This window comes from Vigna unguiculata, chromosome 1, assembly GCF_037176805.1.
Source record: "Vigna unguiculata cultivar grain cowpea cultivar isolate G323 ecotype 2 chromosome 1, ASM3717680v1, whole genome shotgun sequence".
Classification (NCBI taxonomy): Eukaryota; Viridiplantae; Streptophyta; class Magnoliopsida; order Fabales; family Fabaceae; genus Vigna; species Vigna unguiculata.
In genome coordinates this window covers 21,919,006-21,943,633 of record NC_140792.1, presented here as the reverse complement: position 1 = coordinate 21,943,633, position 24,628 = coordinate 21,919,006, and the positions used below count along the sequence as shown (strand labels likewise).

General features: G+C 39.2%; 1 protein-coding gene across 2 annotated transcripts; it reads left to right on the top strand.

Moving 5' to 3' along the window:
* Nucleotides 1-410: 410 nt before the first annotated feature.
* On the top strand, nt 411-23,744 carry LOC114184768 (serine/threonine-protein kinase STY13-like). Of its 2 annotated transcripts, XM_028072081.2 has the most exons (6): nt 411-1,131; nt 1,334-1,466; nt 1,674-1,869; nt 20,998-21,122; nt 21,218-21,376; nt 23,104-23,744. In XM_028072081.2, the coding sequence occupies exons 1-6, from the start codon at nt 1,001-1,003 to the stop codon at nt 23,416-23,418; spliced, it is 1,059 nt and encodes a 352-aa protein (XP_027927882.2). In that variant the 5' UTR covers nt 411-1,000; the 3' UTR covers nt 23,419-23,744. The 2 variants fall into 2 exon arrangements, with proteins under 2 accessions (XP_027927882.2, XP_027927890.2); XM_028072089.2 differs by lacking the exon at nt 1,334-1,466 and having other exon boundaries at nt 412-1,131.
* Nucleotides 23,745-24,628: the final 884 nt, after the last annotated feature.

The following is a 24,628-nucleotide window of genomic DNA, read 5'->3' as shown; positions in this document are numbered from 1 at the left end:
TCTTAAATCACTAATTCTTTTTAAGAAAAAACAATGGTAATAGGACAGTTAGGATGGGATAAAATCAACTAGAAATTAAGGAGGTGTAATTAACATTCCAATAATGAGGAGATACCTCCCAATTTACCTAACTAATTATGACTGTAGCTTCCCCATTTGTAAATCTTGTTGGAACTAAACGGCCCAACTTAACAAAATAATTGCACTGACCACAATGTCCACTCCATAATCAGCATTAACTCACTTCATCCATTAATCAATTATTAATTATTCAAATACCCCGTACCTCTAATGGATTTATTTAATTAATGCTAATATTTTTGTCTTGCATCTATTATTATTATTATTATTATTATTATTATTATTATTGTATATTATAAATACCCACAATAGCATCTAGATTTCTTCCAAGTCCATCTCCCTGCACATTTTTATTCTAAAGAAAATCAACCACCACTTGCGACACTGTTTTCTGACACAGACACCATTCCTTCCGCGGCTTCACTTTACCACCAGAACCTCTCTCTCTCTCTGAAATGCCTCACGCGTTATAGATTAAAATAATGTGATCATCCTTTCTTTCTTTTCATCTCTTCCCACTAAAACATCCACCTTTAGTTTCCAACCTTTTTTTTGTCCCAAATCTCCATCTGGGTTATTAGTTTTCGTGTCTACCTTTGGTTTTCAACCTTCAACTCCATTCCATAATCAAAGTGTGTAAAAGGTGTTATTTCCTTTTTACTCTACTCATTGCTTCTAAGGCCTTTTATTCTGATTTGTTGGTTTCTTCGTGAGTGCTTCTGAAAAAAATTGGAACATGGTGCTTTTTGGGTACCCAGTTGAGCCTTTTTGGTTTGTTCAACCGACAAGTCAATATATGTTGTAGCACAAGTGTATGAGCTGCTCCTTGTAGTGCTTAGAGGGCATGGTCTTTTTGCTGACTGTGAGTAAATCTGCTACTTGTTATACTTGTTAGTTCAATATCTTTAGGGGAAGTAGAATGGGATCTGGCAGTGAGGTTCACTCAGTTGTGGAGTTCAGTCTGGATGCAAAGTGGCTTATAGATCCCAAGCAACTATTTGTTGGGCCAAAAATTGGGGAAGGTGCCCATGCCAAAGTGTACGAAGGAAAGTAAGTCAACGTTTATTTTTTGTAAAATTAATTTGGTTCTGTTTTGGATAGCACTAGATTTATGCACAATTTCGCATTCATTTTTTATATAATCTGTTTGTTTAGAAAAAAAATACATATGTTGCATCCACTATTGGATCGGAATAGAGAATTATTGGATGACTGTGTGCCGTCTTCTTGTTTGATTTTCTTATTTTTGTAGATATAAAAATCAGAATGTTGCTGTTAAGATTATTAATAAGGGTGAAACCCCAGAACAGATTTCTAGGAGAGAGGCTCGGTTTGGCAGAGAAATTGCAATGTTATCTAGAGTTCAACACAAAAATCTAGTTAAGGTGGGTCATCCCAGAATGAAAGCTTTTCTCTTTTCTGAAGTGTGCTTGTGTATACACTAATTGAGATTGGCGATAGATAGTTACAACATTAATCGGTGCTCGAATATATATGTATGTATATGTATATGTATATATGTATGTATGCATGTATTTTTAAGCTGGGCAAAGATAAGTCACACAATAACGTATACATTTGTCTGATGGCAGTTTATTGGGGCCTGCAAAGAACCAGTTATGGTTATTGTAACTGAACTTCTGTTAGGGGGAACATTGCGCAAATACCTTTGGGGTATCCGGCCAAACTGCTTGGATATGCGTGTGGCAGTTGCATTTGCTCTGGATATTGCGCGAGCAATGGAATGCTTACACTCTCATGGGATCATTCATCGTGACCTTAAACCTGGTATTTGTATAAGATTATCACTTGCTAGTGTTGTAAATTATAGTCAGTAGTTCATAATGGAATAGATTGGGACTGAGCTAGAGTTTTGTGGAATTTTACATCTTCCATCAGATAATGCTTGCTTGTTAATTGCTCAGGGTTGTTTATTTCGATCAAAGCTTAGCTTTCTATTTGTTAGGTAAACTTAACTGGAAGAAAATTTAATGAGTTGTTTTATGGGTAGTTAATTTGTTTAGGAGTTTTTTGGGTTTATTGTATTGGTTAATAGGTAATAATTGTGTCTTGATGACAGAGTTTAAGGCATGGAGATGAAAGGCCAAAATAAAGTCTATAAATTGTAATGTTTTGTTTACATAAAAAATACAAGTGAATAAGTTTATTCACATAAAGGTTTATTTGCTAACACTATTTGGTAGCATAGCATCTTTTGTTTTCTAGCCTGTATGGCCTGTACATTAGAGAAGAAATGCAAATCTTTGATATTGTTACCGATTGTTCTCTATATATGATAGTTCTACTTGAAGATTAAATCTATACTAGTTTTCATTAACAATGTTGTGATAAAAAGGTCTAAAATATATTTGTGCTTCCTTTTTTTAATTAAATTTCGTCTTTGTCTTTTAAATTTAAAAGGTTTACTTTTGGTCCTTTAACTCCCAAAATTCAGTTAATTTTCTTTTGGAACTAACTGTTTCCAATTTTATGACAATTTGAAACCTCTTTTTTGATTGATTCAAGATACGACTCCTTAAGTTAAGCTGCTTGGAAAGTAAATAGGACTGGAGGGCTTAGATTGTTTGGGAAGGCCCAAGGTTTGGAGGGTCTATGTTAGGAGGAGCAGAGAAGGAAAAATGAGGGTTGACGTGGTAGTAGGTGTAACGGAATTGACAAACGCATGAAGTGAAATATAGGCTATATGAGGAGTGTTATGGAGAGGGGGAAGGGGGAGAAAAATAATCGACATTTCTGTTATGGACAAAGGGTAATAGCTGCTCTGTGGGAGCCTAGGTCTGTGGCAGTATGATTTTGTTCCTTTTGTATTTGACGTTTCAATATTAAACAAAAATCATTTTCCAATTTCACGGTTTCATTGTTCTTTGTTTTGGTCTCTAACGTTTGGTCCGATCTACCAAATCTTGAGAGAAGGAGAGACGTGATTTTTATGGTGACAAAATCAGCAAATGCCACCCAAGAAGATGGAGGCCAAGGTTGCAGCACTTGAGACAAAGGTAGAAGGCCTCAAATTCATTCTACAAGTGATGCAGATCAAAGTAGAGGACAATTAGAAAAGGTTAATCGTCATAATTAGTAAGAACAAGGAGGATTCAAATGGTACAAGGTGGGACATTAGAGGAATTCAGACAGTCAAGAATGTGGAGTTGCCTATGCTTGACAATGATGACTTTGCCAGTTGGATTGTGCATGTAGAAGTGTATTTACTAGTGCAGGGGAACTTATCCATATGTTAAGGTGAGTCTGGCTCGGTTGTCCATGGACGGGTACACAATTCACTTCTTTCAATCACTTCTCAATGGTCGCATAGATCTCACATGGGAACATAAAATGGAACTATTGGAGTGATATGGACTTGAACAAATAAAATGGATAGAACACACTGTATTCAATTTACACTGTTTTGCTTTTTATTGATGGATATATATAGGATACAAAAAGAGGTGAGACACTTTCCAAAAATACGAACCCTAAAGTTTGATCCTGTCCTAGGTTCCCTTTTACATATCAAAGAATGCAAATCATAACATTTTCGCTATTAGTGCGAGGATTCTGCATAAATTGACTAAATTAGCACAAGATAAAAAGATCAAGTCTTGTTATAGTGAAATAAATGAGATTTCCCACCAGCCTTCTATATCTCCCTAAGAAATTGGTCTTATTAACTTCTGATTTAAGGCCATAGGATTATTTACGGGCTTGCAATTTGTCAAGTCTTTCTCTTCCAAAATATCAAGAGCATATTTTTGTGAAATGATGACACCTTTTAGATAGCCCAAATATTTTGTCTAAAAGTGGCTGAATAGATAATTTTCTATTGAGCAATTCTAGTGATATCATTTTCTATAATAAATATTGTACCCTATGTGTATTTTCTACACAGTGGAGATTAATTCTATACTTAGTTTTTACTATATTCAATACTATAGCTGCCATCCACCATCATCCTCTTCACCATGGAGTAACCACCAGAAGATAAAAGATAAGATATCTAAGATATCTAACATTTCCCCTCAATCTGGTGCATATAAATCATATGCATCAAGTTTATTACAAATATAATCAATTCACAATCCCTGTAAAGATTTACTGAAAATATTTGCTAATTGATCACTTGAGTTAACAAACTCAGTCTTGATGTCTCCAGATACAATCTTCTCTCGAATGAAATGACAGTCAATCTCATTATGTGTGGTCCTCTCATGAAAAATAGGATTAGAACTAATATGAAGAGCAACCTAATTGACACATATAAGTGTAATTTGCGTGACATCTCCAAATTGTAACTATCTAAGAAACTGCTTAAGCCAAACAAGTTTAGAAGTGGCTGAGGCCATAACTCTATATTCTTCTTCTGCACTAGATCTTTCCACAACACTTTGTTTCTTGCTCTTCCAAGAGATCTAGTTACTACGAATGAAGACACAATATCCGGAAGTAGATCTTCTATCAGAAGGAAATTCTTCCCAATCAACATCTGAATAGCAAACAATTCTTGTACGGTTATTGGAACCATAAAACAAACCTTTTTCAGAAGATTCTTTAATGTACTTTAATATACGAATGATGTACCTCCAATCCTAAAAAATGTGAGTTGTCCAAGATCTTTCATGCGAAATGTTTCATGTAGCTTAGCTTGCAAGTTAGTAATTAACCCATGATTAGTTCCTGTAATGATGAGATCATCCATATAAACCAAAATGAGAACTATACTGGTGGGAGATTTGTGAAAGAAGAGAAAATAATCATATTGACTTTGTATGAAGAAGAACTTTAGTAGCGTAGTACAAAACTTCTCAAACCAAGCCCGAGGAGCCTGTTTGGGGCCATATAAAGAATGTCGTAGTTTACAAACATCAATACAAGAAGGAGTCATACCAGAAGGAAGTCTGATGTAAATTTCTTCTTTGAGATCACCATGAAGAAAAACATTTTTCATGTCTATTTGATGCAGTGGCCAAGACTAAGAAGCAAAAAAAAGCAAGAATGGTCTGAATTGTAGTCATCTTGGCAATAGGAGAAAATGTCTCATCATAATTAATCTCGTACTCTTGTCTATTACCAAGAGCTACTAATCGAGCTTTATAACAATCCAATGAGCCATCAGAATGAAGCTTGATAGAGAACACCCATTTACTTCCAATAGGTTTGACCATAGGAGGACAAGACATATTGTTCCAAGTGTGATTTTCTTGAAGTGCCTGTAGCTCTTCTTGTATTGTCTTTTTCCAACATTCATGATCCATATAGCCTGTGTATAACTAAAAGGAATATAAATGGAAGACAAGATAGTTGATAAAGAGACAAGTGTAAAAAAACCGTACCAATCATGAGGTTTAGAGGATCGAGTGGACCTGTGAAGAGGTAGGACAAACATGATAAGATCTAGTGTAGGAGCAATGACAGGGTCAAGTGTTGGGGCAGAATCATGAAGGGCACCTGGAGGATGGTGACAATGTCTTTCATATAGAACACTAGGCTTGAATTGTTTTACAAGTTTAGAAGAATCTGAAAAATTGGGGCATAAGAGATAAAGATGAAGATGATGGTGCAACATATGATGGAAAGAAATACTGTGTTTCAAAGAAAACCACATTCCTTGAAACTCTAATATGAGGAGACTAAGGATGATAACATACATACCCTTTTTTAGTTTCCTTTGCTTTGATTATCGTTATTACTGTTATTTGTGTTTAAAAGCGCGTGTTTGCTGTTATTGGGCTGCCATTGTTTTTTTTTTTCCTTTGCTTTGCTGTTCTGTGCTCGTCCACCATGAACCATGGCTGCCCTGTTTTGTTCCGCCTGGCAGTGGCCATTTTGGCCTGTTTTACCGCTAGGCGGTGGCGCCTCGCCACTGGTTCAAGACTTCTGGCGCCTGGCAGCACTTGTGAAGGGGCCAGGCGGTGGCCCCTTTTTTTGGCTCCTTCTTTGATTTTCAATTGATTGCTGCTTGGGTTGTGACGCACCAATCATGCAATAGTTTTTGCACTTGATTGACTCGATATTTTTGTTGTTCTAGCTTAGTTTTTATATGCAATTAACTCTTTTTGATTGAATCTCTCATTCCAATGCTAAAATTAAATTGCCTCTTTGTACCGAATGCTTATTTTGCAAATGGCATCCTCCTCCAACCCCAAGAGGATAAAGATTGCCATTGGCAACCCCACAAAAGGGCAGAAATGCAAGGAGAGAATTTACTCTCACTACTTCCTCACAAAAGACAATGAAGACTGCTTCCAAGTGGTCATGCAGAGAAAAGTTGTGGCAGAGAGGAAAGTTATTCTAAAGCCCGAGGAAGTCAATGAATTCCAGCTGGAGTTAATCAGACGCGGTTGGGAAAGGCTGGGTAGCTACCCTAGCACATTCAGTGTAACCTTGGTGAAAGAATTCTATGCCAATGCCAAGGTTATCACCTCTGCAGCTCCCACCTTTCTCAGCTATGTACGGGGGAAAAGGGTGCCCTTTGATGTTGACAAGATCAATGAATTTTTGGGCACCCAGCTGGCTAATGATGTGGAATGCCAATTCTCAACGTTGGATGATGAGGGCATGGCGCTCGGAGAGCTGATCCAAGCACTTTGCTTGGCGGGTGAAGGATTTCATAGGGGCACGATTCAGCGAGGTTCCCTTCACCCCTGGCCCGATTCTGGCCAACTTTTGTGCACGCCAACATATCTCCATGCTCCCATGTGTCTGATCTCACAGAGGGACGCGTCACCATTATGTACACCATCCTGACAGGTCGGGTGATGGATGTGGGGCAGTATATTGCCAATGAGATCCACCGGTGTGCCAATGCTGTTGCAAGGCTGCTCTTGGCCATCCCTCTCTCATCACCCATATTTGCAGCCTGGCAGGGGTGGACATTTCTGTACCCCTTTGGAGAAAGCAACACAGGACCTAAACTTTTCCTATTTTCAGAGGTGTTGCTCAGTTGCTCCCTGACCTTGGAGGTGCCACCAGCCACAACCAGAGCCTGAGCCAGAATCCAAGCGCGATGCAACCCGCATGATTGATATGCGGTTGCAGGCTTTGGAGGCCAAGCTAGATCATCTTCAGCTCCTGGAACCCCAGATGCAAGCTTTATACCGGTTGGGGATAGCCAATGCAAATATGCTTAGGGGCATCTCCCTAACGATTCCAGAGCTGAGCACTCCATCAGCTGAGGAGTTTGCAGCCACTGTTGCTTGGCCTGGGGCCCAGGCCATTTCCACTTGGGGAGGTGGAACCTCAGCTGCTGGAGATGAGGAGGAGGAGGAGCTAGACGAAGAGGGCGAGGATGACGCCTAAGCTTGGAGAGAGTGAATCATATTTTGTAGGACTTGTTTTACTGATAGTCCTGATTTAATTTATGCTTTTAGATTTCAGTTTTAACTTTCTTTTGATAGTGTTGAACTTTGTAGCTTGGTTGGTGAACTAATTTTTTGAATTGAATTGAACCAAAAACTTTACAAATTTTCTCATGCTCCCTTGTATCAGCAATAATTCCCCCAAACTTGAACCATACTTATGACTAACATTCATTTGCTCTCTCAAGCTCAAAGTAAGGTAGTCAATATCTTCATTATGCTCAAGGTTCAACATGCTCCCTTGTATCAGCAATAATTCCCCCAAACTTGAACCATACTCATGACTAACAATCATTTGCTCTCTTAAGCTCAAAGTAAGGTAGTCAATATCTTCATTATGCTCAAGGTTCAAGGAATGACACATTTTATCTTTAAGGCTCAAAGAAGACTCAAAGGGTTTGCCCAAGACTTCAACTTGAAAAGGATTGGCTCAATTATATGACAGGAAAAAGAAAGATGGCCTTGATCATCTGTAGCATGCAAGTAAATGATTAGCAAATGAACTCAAGCAAAGTCAATTATGAGTCCACAGTGATAGCATTCACAGAAATCAACTCTGGGGCACAACCACTCACAAGGTACTTTGGGTTCCACAATTGTCAACATATGCCAAAATCATTGATCACAATTAAAATCAAGCATCACTATATCAAAATGAGAACAACCACAAGCTCATGCTCACAAGCCAATTCAACATCATTTCATAACAAGCACAAAAGATGATCATGAAAAGTACCAATTCAATGCAAAAGATTAGTTCACCAACCAAGCTACAAAGTTCAACACTAAGCTACAAAGTTCAACACTATCAAAAGAAAGTTAAAACTGAAATCTAAAAGCATAAATTAAATCAGGACTATCAGCAAAACAAGTCCTGCAAAATATGATTCACTCTCTCCAAGCTTAGGCGTCATCCTTGCCCTCTTCGTCTAGCTCCTCCTCCTCCTCATCTCCAGCAGCTGAGGTTCCACCTCCCCTAGTGGAAGTGGCCTGGCCCTAGGCCAAGCAACAGTGGCTGCAAACTCCTCAGCTGATGGAGTGCTCAGCTCTGGAATCGTTAGGGAGATGTCCGTAAGCATATTTGCATTGGCCATCCCCAGCCGGTATAAAGCTTGCATCTGGGGTTCCAAGAGCTGAAGATGATCTAGCTTGGCCTCAAAGCCTGTAACCGCATATCAATCATGCGGGTTGCATCGGGCTCTGGCTCAGGTTCTGGTTGTGGCTGGTGGCGCCTCCGAGGTCAGGGAGCAACTGAGCAGCACCTCTGAAAATAGGAAAAGTCTAGGTCCTGCATTGCTTTCTCCAAAGGGGTACAGAAATGTCCACCCCTGCCAGGCTGCAAATATGGGTGATGAGAGAGGGATGGCCAAGAGTGGCCTTGCCAGCAGCATTGGCACACCGGTGGATCTCATTGGCAATATACTGCCCCACATCCATCACCCGACCTGTCAGGATGGTGTACATAATGGTGGCGCGTCCCTCTGTGAGATCAGACACATGGGAGCATGGAGATATGTTGGCGTGCACAAAAGTTGGCCAGAATCGGGCCAGGGGTGAAGGGAATCTCGCTGAATCGTGCCCCTATGAAATCCTTCACCCGCCAAGCAAAGTGCTTGGATCAGCTCTCCGAGCGCCATGCCCTCATCATCCAACGTTGAGAATTGGCATTCCACATCATCAGCCAGCTGGGTGCCCAAAAATTCATTGATCGTGTCAGCATCAAAGGGCACCCTTTTCCCCGTACATAGCTGAGAAAGGTGGGAGCTGCAGAGGTGATAACCTTGGCATTGACATAAAATTCTTTCGCCAAGGTTACACTGAATGTGCTAGGGTAGCTACCCAGCCTTTCCCAACCGCGTCTGATTAACTCCAGCTGGAATTCATTGACTTCCTCGGGCTTTAGAATAACTTTCCTCTCTGCCACAACTTTTCTCTGCATGACCACTTGGAAGCGGTCTTCATTGTCTTTTGTGAGGAAGTAGTGAGAGTAAATTCTCTCCTTGCATTTCTGCCCTTTTGTGGGGTTGCCAATGGCGGTCTTTATCCTCTGGGGGTTGGAGGAGGATGGCATTTGCAAAATAAGCATTCGGTACAAAGAGGCAATTTAATGTTAGCATTGGAATGAGAGATTCAATCAAAAAGAGTTAATTGCATATAAAAACTAAGCTAGAGCAACAAAAATATAGAGTCAATCAGGTGCAAAAACTATTGCAGGACTGGTGCGTCACAACCCAAGCAACAATCAATTGAAAATCAAAGAAGGAGCCAAAAAAAGGGGCCACCGCCTGGCCCCTTCATAAGTGCCGCCAGGCGCCAGAAGTCTTGAACCAGCGGCGAGGCGCCACCGCCTGGCGGTAAAACAGGCCAAAATGGCCACTACCTGGCGGAACAAAACAGGGCAGCCATGACTCGTGGTGGACGAGCAAGAACAACAAAGCAAAGAAAAAAAAAAACAATGGCAGCCCAATAACAGCAAACACGCGCTTTTAAACACAAATAAAGACAGTAATAACGATAATCAAAGCAAAGGAAACTAATCAAGTGAGTCAAGAATGGATTATTAAGTAAAACAAGAATCAAACACTCCATAAACAATGAGAAGAACACAAATAAGTTTACTTGAATTTTGAATGCAAGGGTGAGTGTTGCAAGTGAAGGTTGAATGAGACGTGAAGAGTGGCTGATGTGAGGTGTGTGCACAACAGCGCCTGGCGAAAATGGGGTTGTTATGAGTGAGAATGAGGAGAGCACGAGAATGTGAAGAAATTGAGGGTTAGGGTTTGTGAATTTAGGAGAGGATTGGGGAATTAGAGATTGAAATTGGGGGTTAGGGTTTGGCAAGTGTGAGAGAGAAGCAGCTGCACCAGGCGTGAGTAGTAAGAGTGTAAGGGTTGGGCCAACTCGAAAACACTTTAAAAAGGCCCAACATGAGCTGACGCTATAGTACCGCTTGGCGGGAGGTCTTGAGCCGCCAGGCAACGTATCGGTGAAACACCTAATACCCCATTTTTCTGGTGTGGCACCAGGCGTGCGCGAAGGTGCCACCAGGCGCCTGGCTTCTGGAGTGATCCCAAGGGCTGATTTCACATCTAGCGCCAGGCGAGAGGGAAAATGCCGCTAGGCAGTTAAGCTGCAGGGTGGATTTTTTGTGTTTTTGGGTTATGGTTGGGTTGGCTTTGACTCTATTGTGCTCCCACCAACCTTTCACTCTTGCACACATATTTTTCAAGCTTTTCCAACTTCAACACAAGCATTCACACTTAAGCAAAACATTTAATTCACATAACATTTGCACAACTTAACTTAAGACATGAATTCACTACACAACTATGCTACTACTATTCTCACAAACAACCAATTTTACATTGCCACACTCTAAGATGCACAAAGGTTGAACTCCATCTGAAATGCAACAACAAGAACATGCTATCACATCCTAAAACTGAATATGCATGACAACACTCAAAGTTATGCTACCCTAGATTCACAGATGCAAATTTAACACAAAGTTCAACATCTCAACAAACACAACAATCATACTAACACATTTCACAAATGCATACAAACATCATACTGAATAATAAACGAAAATTAGAAACCAAAATGAGTTTAGAGTGCTGAGTTGCCTCCTAGGAAGCGCTTGTTTAATGTCACGAGCTTGACGGGTAAGGACTCTAGGCTTCACTGAGGTGCATGCGGTGGTCATCCTCAAAACTTCACCACCCAAATAAGGCTTGAGCCTTTGGCCATTCACTACCCAACTTGTTTGTGAGGAAGGGTCTTCAATTTCAATTGCCCCATAAGCTTTCGCCTCTTTGATGGTAAATGGGCCTGACCACTTGGATTTCAACTTCCCTGGAAATAACTTGAATCTTGAGTTGAATAGAAGCACTTGTTGACCGGGTTTGAAATCTCTTTTCACCAATTTCCTCTCATGATAGGCCTTCACTTTCTCTTTATAGCTCTTGGAGGACTCATAGGCATTGAGTCGCATCTCTCCCAATTCATGAAGTTGTAGCTTTCTCTTCTCCCCTGACAAGGATGGATCAAAATTTAAGAACTTCATGGCCCAATAAGCCTTGTGCTCCAACTCCACTATAAGATGACAAGCCTTCCCATATACCAATTGGAATGGAGTCAACCCAATTGGAGTTTTGAATGCAGTCCTGTAGGCCCACAGAGCATCGTCTAACATGATAGACCAATCCTTTCTTGAGGAGGAAGTTGTCTTCTCAAGGATCTCTTGATTTCTCTGTTTGACACCTCTACTTGTCCATTTGACTGAGGATGGTAGGGAGAAGCGACATTATGTCTGACATTGTAGTGCTCCAAGACTTTCTTCAACTGAGCGTTGCAGAAGTGAGAACCTCCATCACATATCAAGACTCTTGGGACACCAAATCTGGAGAATATGTTCTTCTTGAGAAATTTGATGACTGTCTTAGCATCATTTGTGGGCGTGGTAACAACTTCCACCCATTTGCTGACATAGTCCACAACCAACAAGATATACTCCTTAGAAAATGAGGAAGACAAGGGGCCAATGAAATCAATACTCCAGCAGTCGAACACTTCAACCTCCAATATGTTCTGCAAAGGCATTTTATTCCTTCTGGAGATACTCCTTGTTCTTTGGCACTTGTCACAGTGTTTCACATGTGCATGGGAATCTTTGAAAGTGCTCGGCCAATAGAACCCATATTGTAGAACCTATGCAGCGGTTCTTTCTCTACTGTAGTGTCCTCAATAGGGTGAATTGTGGCAATGCCACATAATACTTCTTGCTTCCTCTTCAGACACACATATCCTCAACAGATTGTTTGCCCCAATCTTGAAAAGGTGAGGATCATCCCACACATAGTATTTTGCTTCCCTGAACAGCTTCTGTTGTTGATGCCAACTCATATCCTCAGGAACAACTTGAGCAGCCTTAAAGTTTTCCATTTCTGCAAACCAAGGTCTATTAGACACTAGAAGCAGCTTTTCATCAGGGAATTCTTCTAACACTTCCTTCTCCAGTGTGGTCACCTCTTCATTCACTAGTCTTGACAAATGGTCTGCCACTTGATTTTCACAACCCTTGTCATTAATCTCAAGATCAAATTCCTGCAACAACAAAATTCACCTAATGAATCTAGGTTTAGAATCAGGTTTAATGAGCAAGTATTTGATTGCAGCATGGTCAATGTAAACCACAACTTTAGAACCGATAAGATAAGAACGAAACTTTTCTAAGGCATACACTATTGCTAGTAACTCCTTTTCAGTAGTTGCATAATTCACTTGGTGTTCATTAAGGACTTTACTAGCATAGTGTATGGAATGAAAAATCTTATTCTTTCTTTGCCCCAAAACAGCCCCAACCACATAATCACTTGTATCACACATAAGTTCAAAATCAAGTTCCCAATTAGGTGTAGTAATTATGGGTGCGGAGACTAGGCTGGTTATCAAAAGATTGAAAACATTTAAACATTCAGCATCAAAATTAAAGGAAATATCCTTATTGAGCAAGTTGCTCAATGGCTTGGCTATCTTGGAGAAATCCTTGATGAAGCGTCGGTAGAAACCCGCATGTCCAAGAAAGGTCCGGATTCCCTTCACATTTGTTGGTGGTGGGAGTTTCTCAATGACATCCACCTTTGCTTTGTCCACTTCAATGCCCTTGGAAGATATTTTGTGGCCCAAGACAATCCCTTCAGTCACCATGAAATGGCATTTCTCCCAATTGAGAATGAGATTGGTTTCAACACATCTCTTGAGCACAACTTCCAGATTTGCCAAGCAAAGATCAAATGAGCTTCCAAACTCCGAGAAATCATCCATGAAGACCTCTATATACTTCTCCACAAGGTCGGAGAAAATAGCCAACATGCATCGTTGAAACGTGGCTCGTGCATTGCAAAGCCCAAATGACATCTTTCTATAGGCATAGATACCAAAAGGGCAAGTGAAGGTTGTCTTCTCTTGGTCTTTAGGGTCCACCACAATTTGGTTGTAACCAGAATAGCCATCCAAAAAAGCAATAGAAAGCTTGACCCGCCAGTCTCTCTAACATTTGATCCATGAAAGGAAGAGGGAAATGATCCTTCCTTGTGGCCTTGTTCAGCTTCCTGTAGTCTATGCACATCCTCCAGCTGGTGGCGGTTCGTGTGGATATCAACTCATTCTTGTCATTACGAACCACTGTCATGTCGCCTTTCTTGGGAACCACTTGCACTGGACTCACCCATGCACTATCCGAAATTGGGTAAATAATTCCAGCATCTAGGAGTTTCAATACCTCCTTTCTCACCTCTTGCTTCATCACAGGATTCAACCTTCTCTGAGGTTGTGCCACTGGCTTGAAATCCTCCTCCATGAAGATTCTATGCATGCAGTAGGAGGGACTGATTCCCTTTAGATCATTTAAAGACCAACCAATGGCTCCTGAGTTGACTTTTAACACCTCAATCAACTTTTCTTCTTCTGAGGGTGATAAGGAGTTACAGATGATCACAGGTTTGTTGCTACCCCCTTCAAGAAACACATACTTCAAATGTGGGGGCAACATCTTCAACTCAACTTTTGTCTTTGTGACTTCATTCTCACCCTTCAAATCTTCAATCTTCGCCTCATGAGGAGGGATTTCCTTCAAAGCATCAAGATTGGCTAAACAATAATCAATCTCTTTCTCCTCCTTATCATTGAGAGTCTCAAAGGCATCAATTAGAGCTTTCTCTAGAGGGGATGAGGCGTGTAGATCTTTCTTGGAGCTCATGAGCACTTCATCAAGCATATCAACTCTAAAGCATCCTCCAACATCCTTTGGGTGAGACATGACTTCAAAAACATTGAAGTTCACTTCTTCATCTTGAACTCTCACGGTGAGTTTGCCATCATCAACATCAATTAGCACTCTTGCAGTCTTCATAAATGGCCTCCCCAAGATGAGAGGAACTTCAACATCCTCCTCCATCTCCATTATAACAAAGTCTACTGGGAATAGGAATTTGTCAACTTTAACTAGCACATCCTTCACTACTCCGTGAGGGTATTTGATTGACCTATCCGCTAGTTGCAATGTCATTCGAGTGGGTTTGATTTCTAACTCCCCAATCTTCTTGAGCATAGAAAGAGGCATCAAGTTGATGCTAACACCCAAATCAAGTAAGGCCTTCCCCACAGCTAGGCTCCCAATTGTAACTGGAAGTGTAAAGCTGATAGGATCCTTAAATTTTGGAGGCAACATCTTCTGAATGATAGCATTGCATCCAGCCTCTAGTTCTATGGTTTCCTCTTCAATAAATCTTCTCTTCATTGTGAGGATTTCCTTCATAAACTTTGCATAGGTTGGCATTTGCTCCAAGGCTTCTGAGAAAGGAATATTGATTTGAAGCCTCTTGAAAATGTCCAGAAACCTTGTAAATTGCCTTTCTTTGTCTTTCTTTGAAGGCTTGAGAGGATATGGGAGAGTTTTCACTGGTGGTGATTTTATTGCCACTTCCTTTTTCTCATTTTTTCTATTTTCACTTTTATTCTCTTCCTCTTCTACAACAATTTCTTCATCTATCTCTTCCTCATCTTTGTTTTTTACTCTATCACTGGGCTTGGCTTTGGCTTCATCACTTCCTTTAGCATTCAACCCCACTTCTTTACCACTCCTTGTGACCACCGCTTTGCATTGCTCTTTGGGATTGGCTTCGGTGTTGGCAGAAAATGAACTGCTTTGTTGATTCGCCACTTGCTTGGCCAATTGCCCCGCTTGCACCTCCAAGTTTTTAATTGAGGCTTCGGTGTTCTTTTGATTCTGAATTGACATTTGCATGAATTGCTGCATCATGTCTTCAAGCTTAGATGTTCTATCAGACAAAGAGGGATGTTGGTATGTTTGTTGATGTGGGGGCCTATTGGAAGGTCCTGCTTGGCCCATGTTTTGGTGAGGTCTCCATCCTTGGTTATAGTTCCCTGGTCGACCCTGATTGCCCATATAACTAACTTCCTCTTGAGATGTGCTTTGTATAGCACATTGCCCATTAGTATGGTTTCCTCCACATAACTCACAACTTTGCACTTGTTGGAGTTGAGCTATAGAGGCATTTTGAAGCTCTTGGGGAAGTTGTGACAATTTCTTCATGAGAGTCTCCAACTGCTAAGTCATAATCTTGTTCTGAGCCAATAGAACATCTTGAGATTGAAGCTCTAGAATACCCTTCTTTTGAGAATGAGCTCTTTCAGTATAAGCTTCATTATCATTGGCTGCCATATTCTCTATTAACTCATACACTTCCTCTGGTGTCTTCCACTTGACACTCCCACCAGCAGAGGCATCCAACATCAACTTTGACTGGGATTTAAACCTTGCCAAGAAAAGAGTGAGCTGTGTAGGTTGATCAAACCCATGAATGGGAGTTTTCCTCAGCAGTCCCTTGAATTTATCTCATGCTTGGCCTAAAGACTCATCCATATCTTGTTGAAATGCCGAGATTTCCTGTTTTCCCTTATTAACCTTGGACTGGGGAAAATATTTGCTCAAGAACTTTGCAACCACGTCATCCCAGTTAGTGAGGCTATTTTCAGGAAAGGAATTCAGCCAGGCTTTCGCGAGTCCTGCTAGCGAGAACGGGAAGAGACTCAGTCGTATGGCTTCATCAGGAACTTGATGGATCTTCACAGTATTGCATATCTTTAAGAATGTGGCCAGATGAGTGTAAGGATTCTCATAACACAGGCCGTTGAACTGATTACTCTTCACCAGATGAATAAGAGCTGACTTCATCTCCATGTTGGTGGCATTGACGGTTGGCCTAGTAATACTGTTGAAGTTAATATGGCCTGTGAACCCTTCATAATCTTCCAAAGTTAATACGACCTCTACCATCCCCATTAGGATTTTCAGCCATTTCTTCTTCTGGAAAAGAATCAAGATTCTGAGAAGTAGACGGAAGAGTGTCTGAAGTAGAAGAGTGATGGACAACTTGTTGTGTTTGAGCTCGTTGTCTCCTTGTGGCACTGTTGTTTCTGCGGGTAGTTTTCTCTATCTTAGGATCGACAAGGAGTGGTTATGAAGATGCAGTCTTCCTTGTACGGATCCTACCCTGCATAAACTATAAAGCAACAACAAAAGCAAGCTCGAACTGTAAGTTAGCCCAAATAATGTGTGTATATAAGTAAACAAAAATAGTAAATATGAAAAAAAGAATTTAAGTCTAAATAAGTCAAAATCACACAATTGTCTAGTATTAGACATGGGTCCCCGGCAACGGCGCCAAAAACTTGTTAAGACTTTGGCAAGTGTACCAAGTCGCGCAAGTAGTAACTGGTAAGACCGGGATATCGTTTCCCAAGAGACTCGTACATACTAAATAATTGCGTAATTAGTGAATAATTTAAACTAAAGAATAAATCCATAATTTGGATTTTTGTGTGCAAGAAAATAAATATTTCATAAACAAATAAAATGTGAACTTGGATATTTGAAGACTCTAGAAAATGGTAAAAACTAGAAATGCAATGGATTGATATTGTTGGAGTTAGACTTCACCTACTTTACTCTCATGTATATTAAATAATAAAATTCTTCTCCATTAATTACTAATGTCAACCCACAAGTCTACTCAAACCCTAATCCCTTAGTTGAATGAGCCTAGGTTTCCTTATTTAGAGCCAATTCCTTGAATCCCTAAATAAACAACCCCGCTTTACAAATTAGGGTTTACGACAACTAATGGGTCAAGTTCCATTCCTAGATACAAGTTCCATTAGGTATCTTGTTCTAATTCTAGGATTCAAGAGATATTTTCCAATACCTAATGACCCAAATATCATGCAATGAATGATTAAAACAAAGCAAACTTTAAGTACACAAACAAGGATACTAGCAATGAATGGAAGAAGCATATATATATTCAAATCATCCAAAACTACATGAAAGTTCAGTGGTTACATCTAACCCCAACAAAAATGGGTTTAGCTCTCCATTGCCATGGAGTGTTCAAGCTTACAAAATGGGAGTGGAAGAGGGAGGAGATACAAAGAGGAATAAAGGGTAGTTCCCACTAGCCCTAGCAGACCTTCAAGCGCTTCAAAACGTGTTGCTCGAGCTCCAAACAGTCCAAGATAAGTTTCCCTTCGCGAAAACAGAAGAAAAAGGGCCAACTTGACACATCAGCGAAAACTGGCACCTGGCAGAAGCCTCTCACCGCCAGGCGCTAGCGAACAAACAATACCCAGAGTTTCCATCTACCGCCCGACGGTGTCCAGGTCCCGCCAGGCGGTGAGTAATAGTGGCGCCTGGTTGGCGCTTGGCTGGAGCTTGGTTGGCGGCCTCTTGCGCCTAGCGCTGGCTTTGTGTCGCCAGGCGCTTCCTGTTGGCATTTTTGCTCTTCTTGCTGTTCCGGGTTACTCATTTGTCTGGACTTTTGGAACAAAGCTTCCAATCTATAAATAGACACAAAAAATGGGGATAAGTGGTATATTTAGATTAATGTAACCCAAAATGTATTTATTTACAAAAGTAAGGTAAATTTGAGGATTAAAGTAGGTTAAAAGCTTTGGAAGAGATGATTTTGCTAAGAAAATGTGGCTTGGATAATGGTAAAAATTAACATTATCAATTTCCTGACCATTGTACTCAAAACAACTATAAACGACTAACTCATTAACTACCTACACTTCAATATTGCATTAACTACTCACATTGGCTATAGTTTCTTACAACGGCTTGTTACCCATAATGGCTAATACATTTAACTTTATTAAAAACCCAACATGCTAGGGGGCATTCAAGTTTCTTTAGAACCTATAAAAGAATCTCTGAAGTTGTGTATTTGGAAGGCATGAAGAAAGATATCTACCATTATGTTGCTACCTTTGGGACATGCCAAAGGAGCGAATATCAAACTTTATCTCTGCCTATACGAAAGCAAGTGTGGGCTGATATATCCATGGACATCATTGAAGGGCTTCCCAAGGCTTAAGGAAATGATGTGATCTTAGTAGTAGTTGACAAATTAAATACACTCATTTCATTGCACTTAGCCACCCGTTTACTACGAAAGAGATTGCCAAAACTTTTATCATTGTGGTAGTTAAGTTGCTCAGGTTTCCCTCTTCTATTGTATCGGATCGTGACAAAATATTGACAAGCCACTTCTGGTCAGAATTTTTCAGATTAGCTGGCACTAGACTCAAGTTTAGTTCTGTAGACCATCCCCAAATAGATGGCCAAATCGAGATAGTCAACTAGTTCTTAGAGACTTATTTGTGATGCCTCACGAGATCTAAGCCTAAGCAATGGCCGAGTTTTGGTTCAACAATGACTATAACAACTCTCTGAAATTGGTTCCTTTCAAAGCATTGTATGGTTGTGACCCACCCCATCTTTTGAAAGGAGCCATTGTTCTGTCAACTGAAGAAGAGTTTAACATGATGACTCATGAGAAGGATCAAATGTTACATGATCTCAATGGAAATTTGGTCAAAAACAAAATTCAGATGAAGAATGCCAAATCCTTAGCTATTTGTCATTGGGTGTATCTCAAGTTACAACTATATATGTCAACTGAAGAAGAGGTGAACATGATGACTCATGAGAAGGATCAAATGTTACATGATCTCAATGGAAATTGGTGAAAAACAAAATTCAGATGAAGTATGCCAAATCCTTAGCTATTTGTCATCGGGTGTATCTCAAGTTACAACTATATAGGCTGCAACCATTGGCTCGTAAGAGAAATGAGAAGCTAAGTACATGCTTTTATGGTCCTTATCAGTTTACAAAATGATTGGAGTAGTTGCATTTCAATTGGCCCTTCCACCAGAGAGTAAAATCCACCTCCACCTCGTGTTCCATATTTTTGTACTAAAGAAGGCCCTCCCTGCCCTCTCTCAGAAAATCCCAACTTCTATCACTTATGTTATCGGAAAAGTTAGAATTGCAGGTAACACCAACTGCTGCGAAAGCATTGTGTAACACTACTCACAAGACTGCCAAAGTGCTTATCCAGTTGACTAACCTGCTAGAACTTGAGGCCACTTCGGAACCAGTGGAAACCATCGTGAAGCAATTTCCTTCTTTTGCCTTGAGGACAAGGTGACTCCTTTGGGAGTAAGTATTGTTAGGTCTCTTATAAGCAAATATTACAAGGGGAGAGTCGTGATTTAAGCTTTATAGTAGGACTAAATTGTTTTAGCAGTTATTATATAGTTTACCCGTTATTAGTAGGTGTGACTACATCTAAACAATTTGTTGAGAAGAAAGAGAATAGGGTTTGAGATTAATCTCCCTTATTATAAGATAATCTATTTATGATAGAGAGAGGTACAATTAAAAAGAGTAACTGAAAATAAATAGAGTAAATAGAAGATATTGTTTGATATTGTGATTAACAATGTCTAACAATATCTTAATAATATCAAACAATATCTAACACAGTTATTAGTAGAATAAAAAATAGGTGACATTTCCTCTATCGTTGGCAAGTGGTAACACATTGAGTATGGAGCCTGAAGCACTCTAAGCTAGAAGAGTAATCAAGAAAGCTGGAGAATCTATTAACCAGGTGGCAGGGACAAGGAATGGAGGAAACAAGGGAAGGAGTTCAACATCAAGAGTCAGTTTCCTCAGCTGGAACTTGAGGACAAGTCTCGTTTTGAGGAAGGTTATAATAATAGGACCGGAGTTAGAGGGAAGGCCTAAGGTTTGGAAGCTCTATGTTAGGATGAGGAACGAAGAAGGAAAGAGAGGGACTGACGTGGAAGAAAATGTTACAGAATTAACAAATGCATGAAGCGAAATATAGGGTATATGAGGACTGTTATGGAGAGGGAAGGGGGAGGAGAGAAAGAATAGATATTTCTGTTATGGACTGAGGGCAGTAGCAGCTCTGTGGAGCCTAGATCTTTGGCAATAAGATTTTATTCCTTCTGTATTTTCCGTTTCAACAATAATAACATCATTTTCCGATTTCACTGTTTCAACTCAAATGTAACAGAAAAGATCTTGAACATGCATGAAAAAGTGAGTTCCATGATCAACTAGGAAATTGAAAATTCTAATATCAGATTCTTTTTCAATTACTTGTAAGAGTCACTTTTCCCATACTGTCCTCTTTGTTTATGCCCTTTTTGCTTTGATAATTAATCTCATTTCATACTTTCATGTTGGTAACTCTAGTAAGATAAATTTCATGATTTGAATCAATTAAAAATAGGCTCAAAACGGTTCTCCGAAATGGGAATCTACTATAGTTTCAGAAAGACAACATTAACTGAAATTCAAGAGTTAAAAAGACCAAATGAATCCTTTGCTAGATAAAGAATAAGAATGAATTTTAGTAAAATATAAAGGACCAAAACTATAATTTTAGCGGATGAAAAAATGTAGGCAATTCCTTCATTCACTTGTTAGGTGTAATGATTTTTGGATGGACCATCGAGATGATGAATATTTGTGGAAATAAACAGCTTCATATTTCTATAAATCTGATGTTAATATCTATCAAGGAATATCTATCTATTTTACGATCTAGTGGAATTCTAATCAAATTTTCTGTTTTCATCTCAGATAACTTGATCTTGACAGAAGATCATAAAACCGTTAAACTTGCCGATTTTGGTCTAGCCAGAGAAGAGTCCTTAACAGAGATGATGACTGCTGAGACAGGGACATATCGTTGGATGGCTCCAGAAGTACTTCTTAATTGTCAAAAATTGAACAATTTATTAATTTTTCAGTTTGGTGATCCATGTTAGTAATTTACAATTTCATTCTTGTTTGGTTACAGCTTTACAGCACTGTCACTCTAAGACAAGGGGAGAAGAAGCATTACAACCATAAGGTGGATGCCTACAGTTTTGCTATAGTTCTGTGGGAGCTCATCCATAATAGGTTGCCTTTTGAAGGCATGTCAAATCTACAGGCTGCATATGCAGCTGCATTTAAGGTTGATAACATTCTTTTCATTTGATGCTTACCATAATCAATTATGCTCAAAGTCATAACATGTGGTATAATTTGTTATTCTAGCAAGCCATCTCGTATCATAACTAGAAGAGTCACTCTGAGCTACCTTTCCATAAAAAGGCTGATGGAGACCATTTCTTGATGCATGTGAAAATATATTTGCCCTTTTTGGGTTACATTATAGAAACATATTTAGGGATGAGTTTCTCTAGAATTTAAGAGATAATAATATGAAAAGAAATTGAAATTAACTTCACAAACGTTAAAATTAGCTTATGCACAAGTTCAAAGTAAAAAATTGGAGGAGCTATATGAAAGAGCTTCTATGTTAGTTCATGCATAAACTAATTTTAACTCATGTAAAAGTGATGGAGGTCCAACGTGTGGTGGAAGGAAGAGACTCCATAGGCAACGGAATGAGTACGGAAGCAAGTGTTTAAGGCCCTTGTAGCAATGGTATTTGGAGTTTGGATTGGTGAAAGGTGACAACTAGACTAAAAGCTAGGCTAGTGGAAAGTGACTAGAGGAAATGTTGTAAACCCCTAGCTTAGGTGATCTAAAATTAATAGAAGAGTGGAGTGATCTCAACACAGTTATTCTATTAGAAAATTCAAGAGTAACCTTTACAAAGTGCCATAAGACTCTCTTTTATAGAAGAGAATGACACTAATGTACATGTACATGAAACTTTGCTTGAAATGAAATGTAAGCTTGGAGAAGAATTCTCTCTTTCTCGGCCATTGGATGCACATGAAGGCATGGATGTGGAACAAGCGGTATGGCACTCCTTTGCAAGCTTGAATCCGCTCCTTTCATGTGGCAAGGATAGTCTCTCGGCCAAGGCTCTCTATTGGGCTTGGATTAGCCCAATTAAAATCCAATGAACAAGTTTATTTAGCCTACTATTTATGAAAGCAAGGCTTAAACAATTGGCCTAATTTTTAAGGCTACTATAATGTTCAATTATGTAATCTCTTCATATCTTCACATCTTCCTTGGCCCATCCTTGGCCCATGAAAAGAGTAATTGAAGCCTATGAGAAGTGTGGCCATTTTGAGGAAAGTCCATTTGGATCTTCTTTAGAATGCTCCTTGTTATTGGGCCTCTTGGTAGACTTTGGGCTTGAAATGCATGTGGGCCATGGATTGAGCCTTGAACATGGATTGGGTCTAGAAGGTCTTCATAAAAAGTCAATTAAATTTTCGTCTTGTTTTTCTTTTCTAAAAATTATTATGCGGAAGTCTGTTGAACCAGACCCTTAAACCTTTATTTCAAGGTTTTAATTCACTCTGTTTTCTGTTTTCAAAGATTTAAATATGGAATGATCACATGGAGAGGAAATAAAATGTTGTCTTCACAATTCCATGTTTAAATATTTGAAAACGAAAAGCGTAAAACAGTAAAATTAAGATTTGATTATTACTTAACAGAAAAGTATTCTTTCAAATCATGTAGATCCTTTATTTTAAATTGCCAAGGTTAATGGCGTTTACCCTATCACCATTGCTCTGGCTTGGTTATCAGCTAGTCTAGTTTCTTATGTGATACATCATATACTAGTGTAATCTTCAAGAGTTTAAATTGTTATATTCAAGATCTTTAGATGACTACGATCATATTTTGATATTTTTTATCATTAAGAGTGCTGCATTTTTTCGTGGAGTTCACTAAGGATTGACAATATAAAGATTAACTTTACTGTTTCAGAATACAAGGCCGAGTGCTGAAGACCTCCCTGATGAATTGGCTCTGATTGTGACCTCTTGTTGGAGAGAGGATCCAAATGATCGACCCAATTTCAGTCAAATAATACAGATGTTGCTTCGATATCTAATTACCATTTCCCCGGCCGATCCAGTTGTTCCGATGCGTATTGCATCATCCAAAAATGCTGTATTGCCACCAGAATCTCCAGGTACAAGTGCTTTAATGGCTCGAAGAGATGATTCTAGCGAAACCCCAAAAGTTGATATTGAAGGCAGGTCTAAAGGGTGTTTCTTCTGCTTTAATCAGTGTTACTGATGACCACACAATGGAGCTCCCCGAGATCACATTGTGGTAATCTGAATAAATCCGTCACAAAATGTTGCAACTAAAATCTAAACAAGAAAGCTTTTTTTATTCAATGACGCAGTTTAGTTCACCTTCATTCGATGTTCTCAGTAAGAGTAGCATGTCATTCTCTTTTAACATTGGGTTTACTCACTTCTTCTAACCAATTGGGGTTGAGGTTGCTGAGATGTATTGTTGTACAATATGGTTCATCCAAAGGCCTTCACCTCCTGCTTAATGCTTAATGTATGGAAATGACATGGATAATAAATGAAAATGGAGGACCATTTTTATCACTGCGTTTATGTAACCCGTTTATGGAACTTGGTAACCTTTTCGATTTGCCATGCACATGCACTTACATATGCCGAATGCCCAAAGTTGATGGCCATGACTGATTATTGTTTTTACAATCAGATTAAAGAATTGACCATTTAATGAATGGACAGATCGTCTTGAGTAGATAGTTTAATGCAAAATTAGACCGTTCTGTGTAAAGTTCAAAATCGTCTATCAAATAAAAAGAAATAAAGAATGAAGTATATAAATAAGGTTAGTGAATTCAAAGTCATCTCCCAATACATTTAATTAAAATTTCAATGTATCGGTACTTATAAGTGTGTAGATGTATTAACAGAATGAGAGGAAAACAATTACATAAACTTTTAAATTCTTCATCAATTGCTATGTGATTCTATTTGTTAAATCTATAACAATATATACAAAACAACGTCCACTAAATTTACCAATCCACCCCTATTTATCATTTTGACATGTGTCTACTTTGTTGGTTTTTCTGTCTTTTGACCAATTATATCCTCACTTTACTGATTCAACCCTAATTTCCTTGTGCATCAATAATTTTGGTTTTATTGTAAATGTTCATTTTCCGCTCTTATCTACTGATGACTTGGTGTTGTAATTGATTGATCGAAGGATTTTTGAAAATTTACAGTAGAAGAAAATTATAAAGGCTTTTTCTTCTCTATTTCATTTCAAGTTTCATTTTAGGTTTTTAGTTTTCGCTTCTCTCCATCTTTGCGGGTTCTTCTGCTATGTTTCAAGTTTACTTCTTATCTTTTTTTTTTGTTAGTTCTGAAACAAAATGTGTAAATCTTCTTCTCTATTTCATTTCACGTTTCACTTTGAGTTTTTCGTTTTGCTTCTCTCCATCTTTGGA

Bases quoted from the DNA above. Each gene is read 5' to 3' on its own strand.
- LOC114184768 (XM_028072081.2), top strand. From the start codon at position 1,001: ATGGGATCTGGCAGTGAGGTTCACTCAGTTGTGGAGTTCAGTCTGGAT. The intron at 1,132-1,333 runs GTAAGTCAACGT...TTATTTTTGTAG, and splicing joins GCCAAAGTGTACGAAGGAAA to ATATAAAAATCAGAATGTTG. The intron at 1,870-20,997 runs GTATTTGTATAA...TTTTCATCTCAG, and splicing joins TCATCGTGACCTTAAACCTG to ATAACTTGATCTTGACAGAA.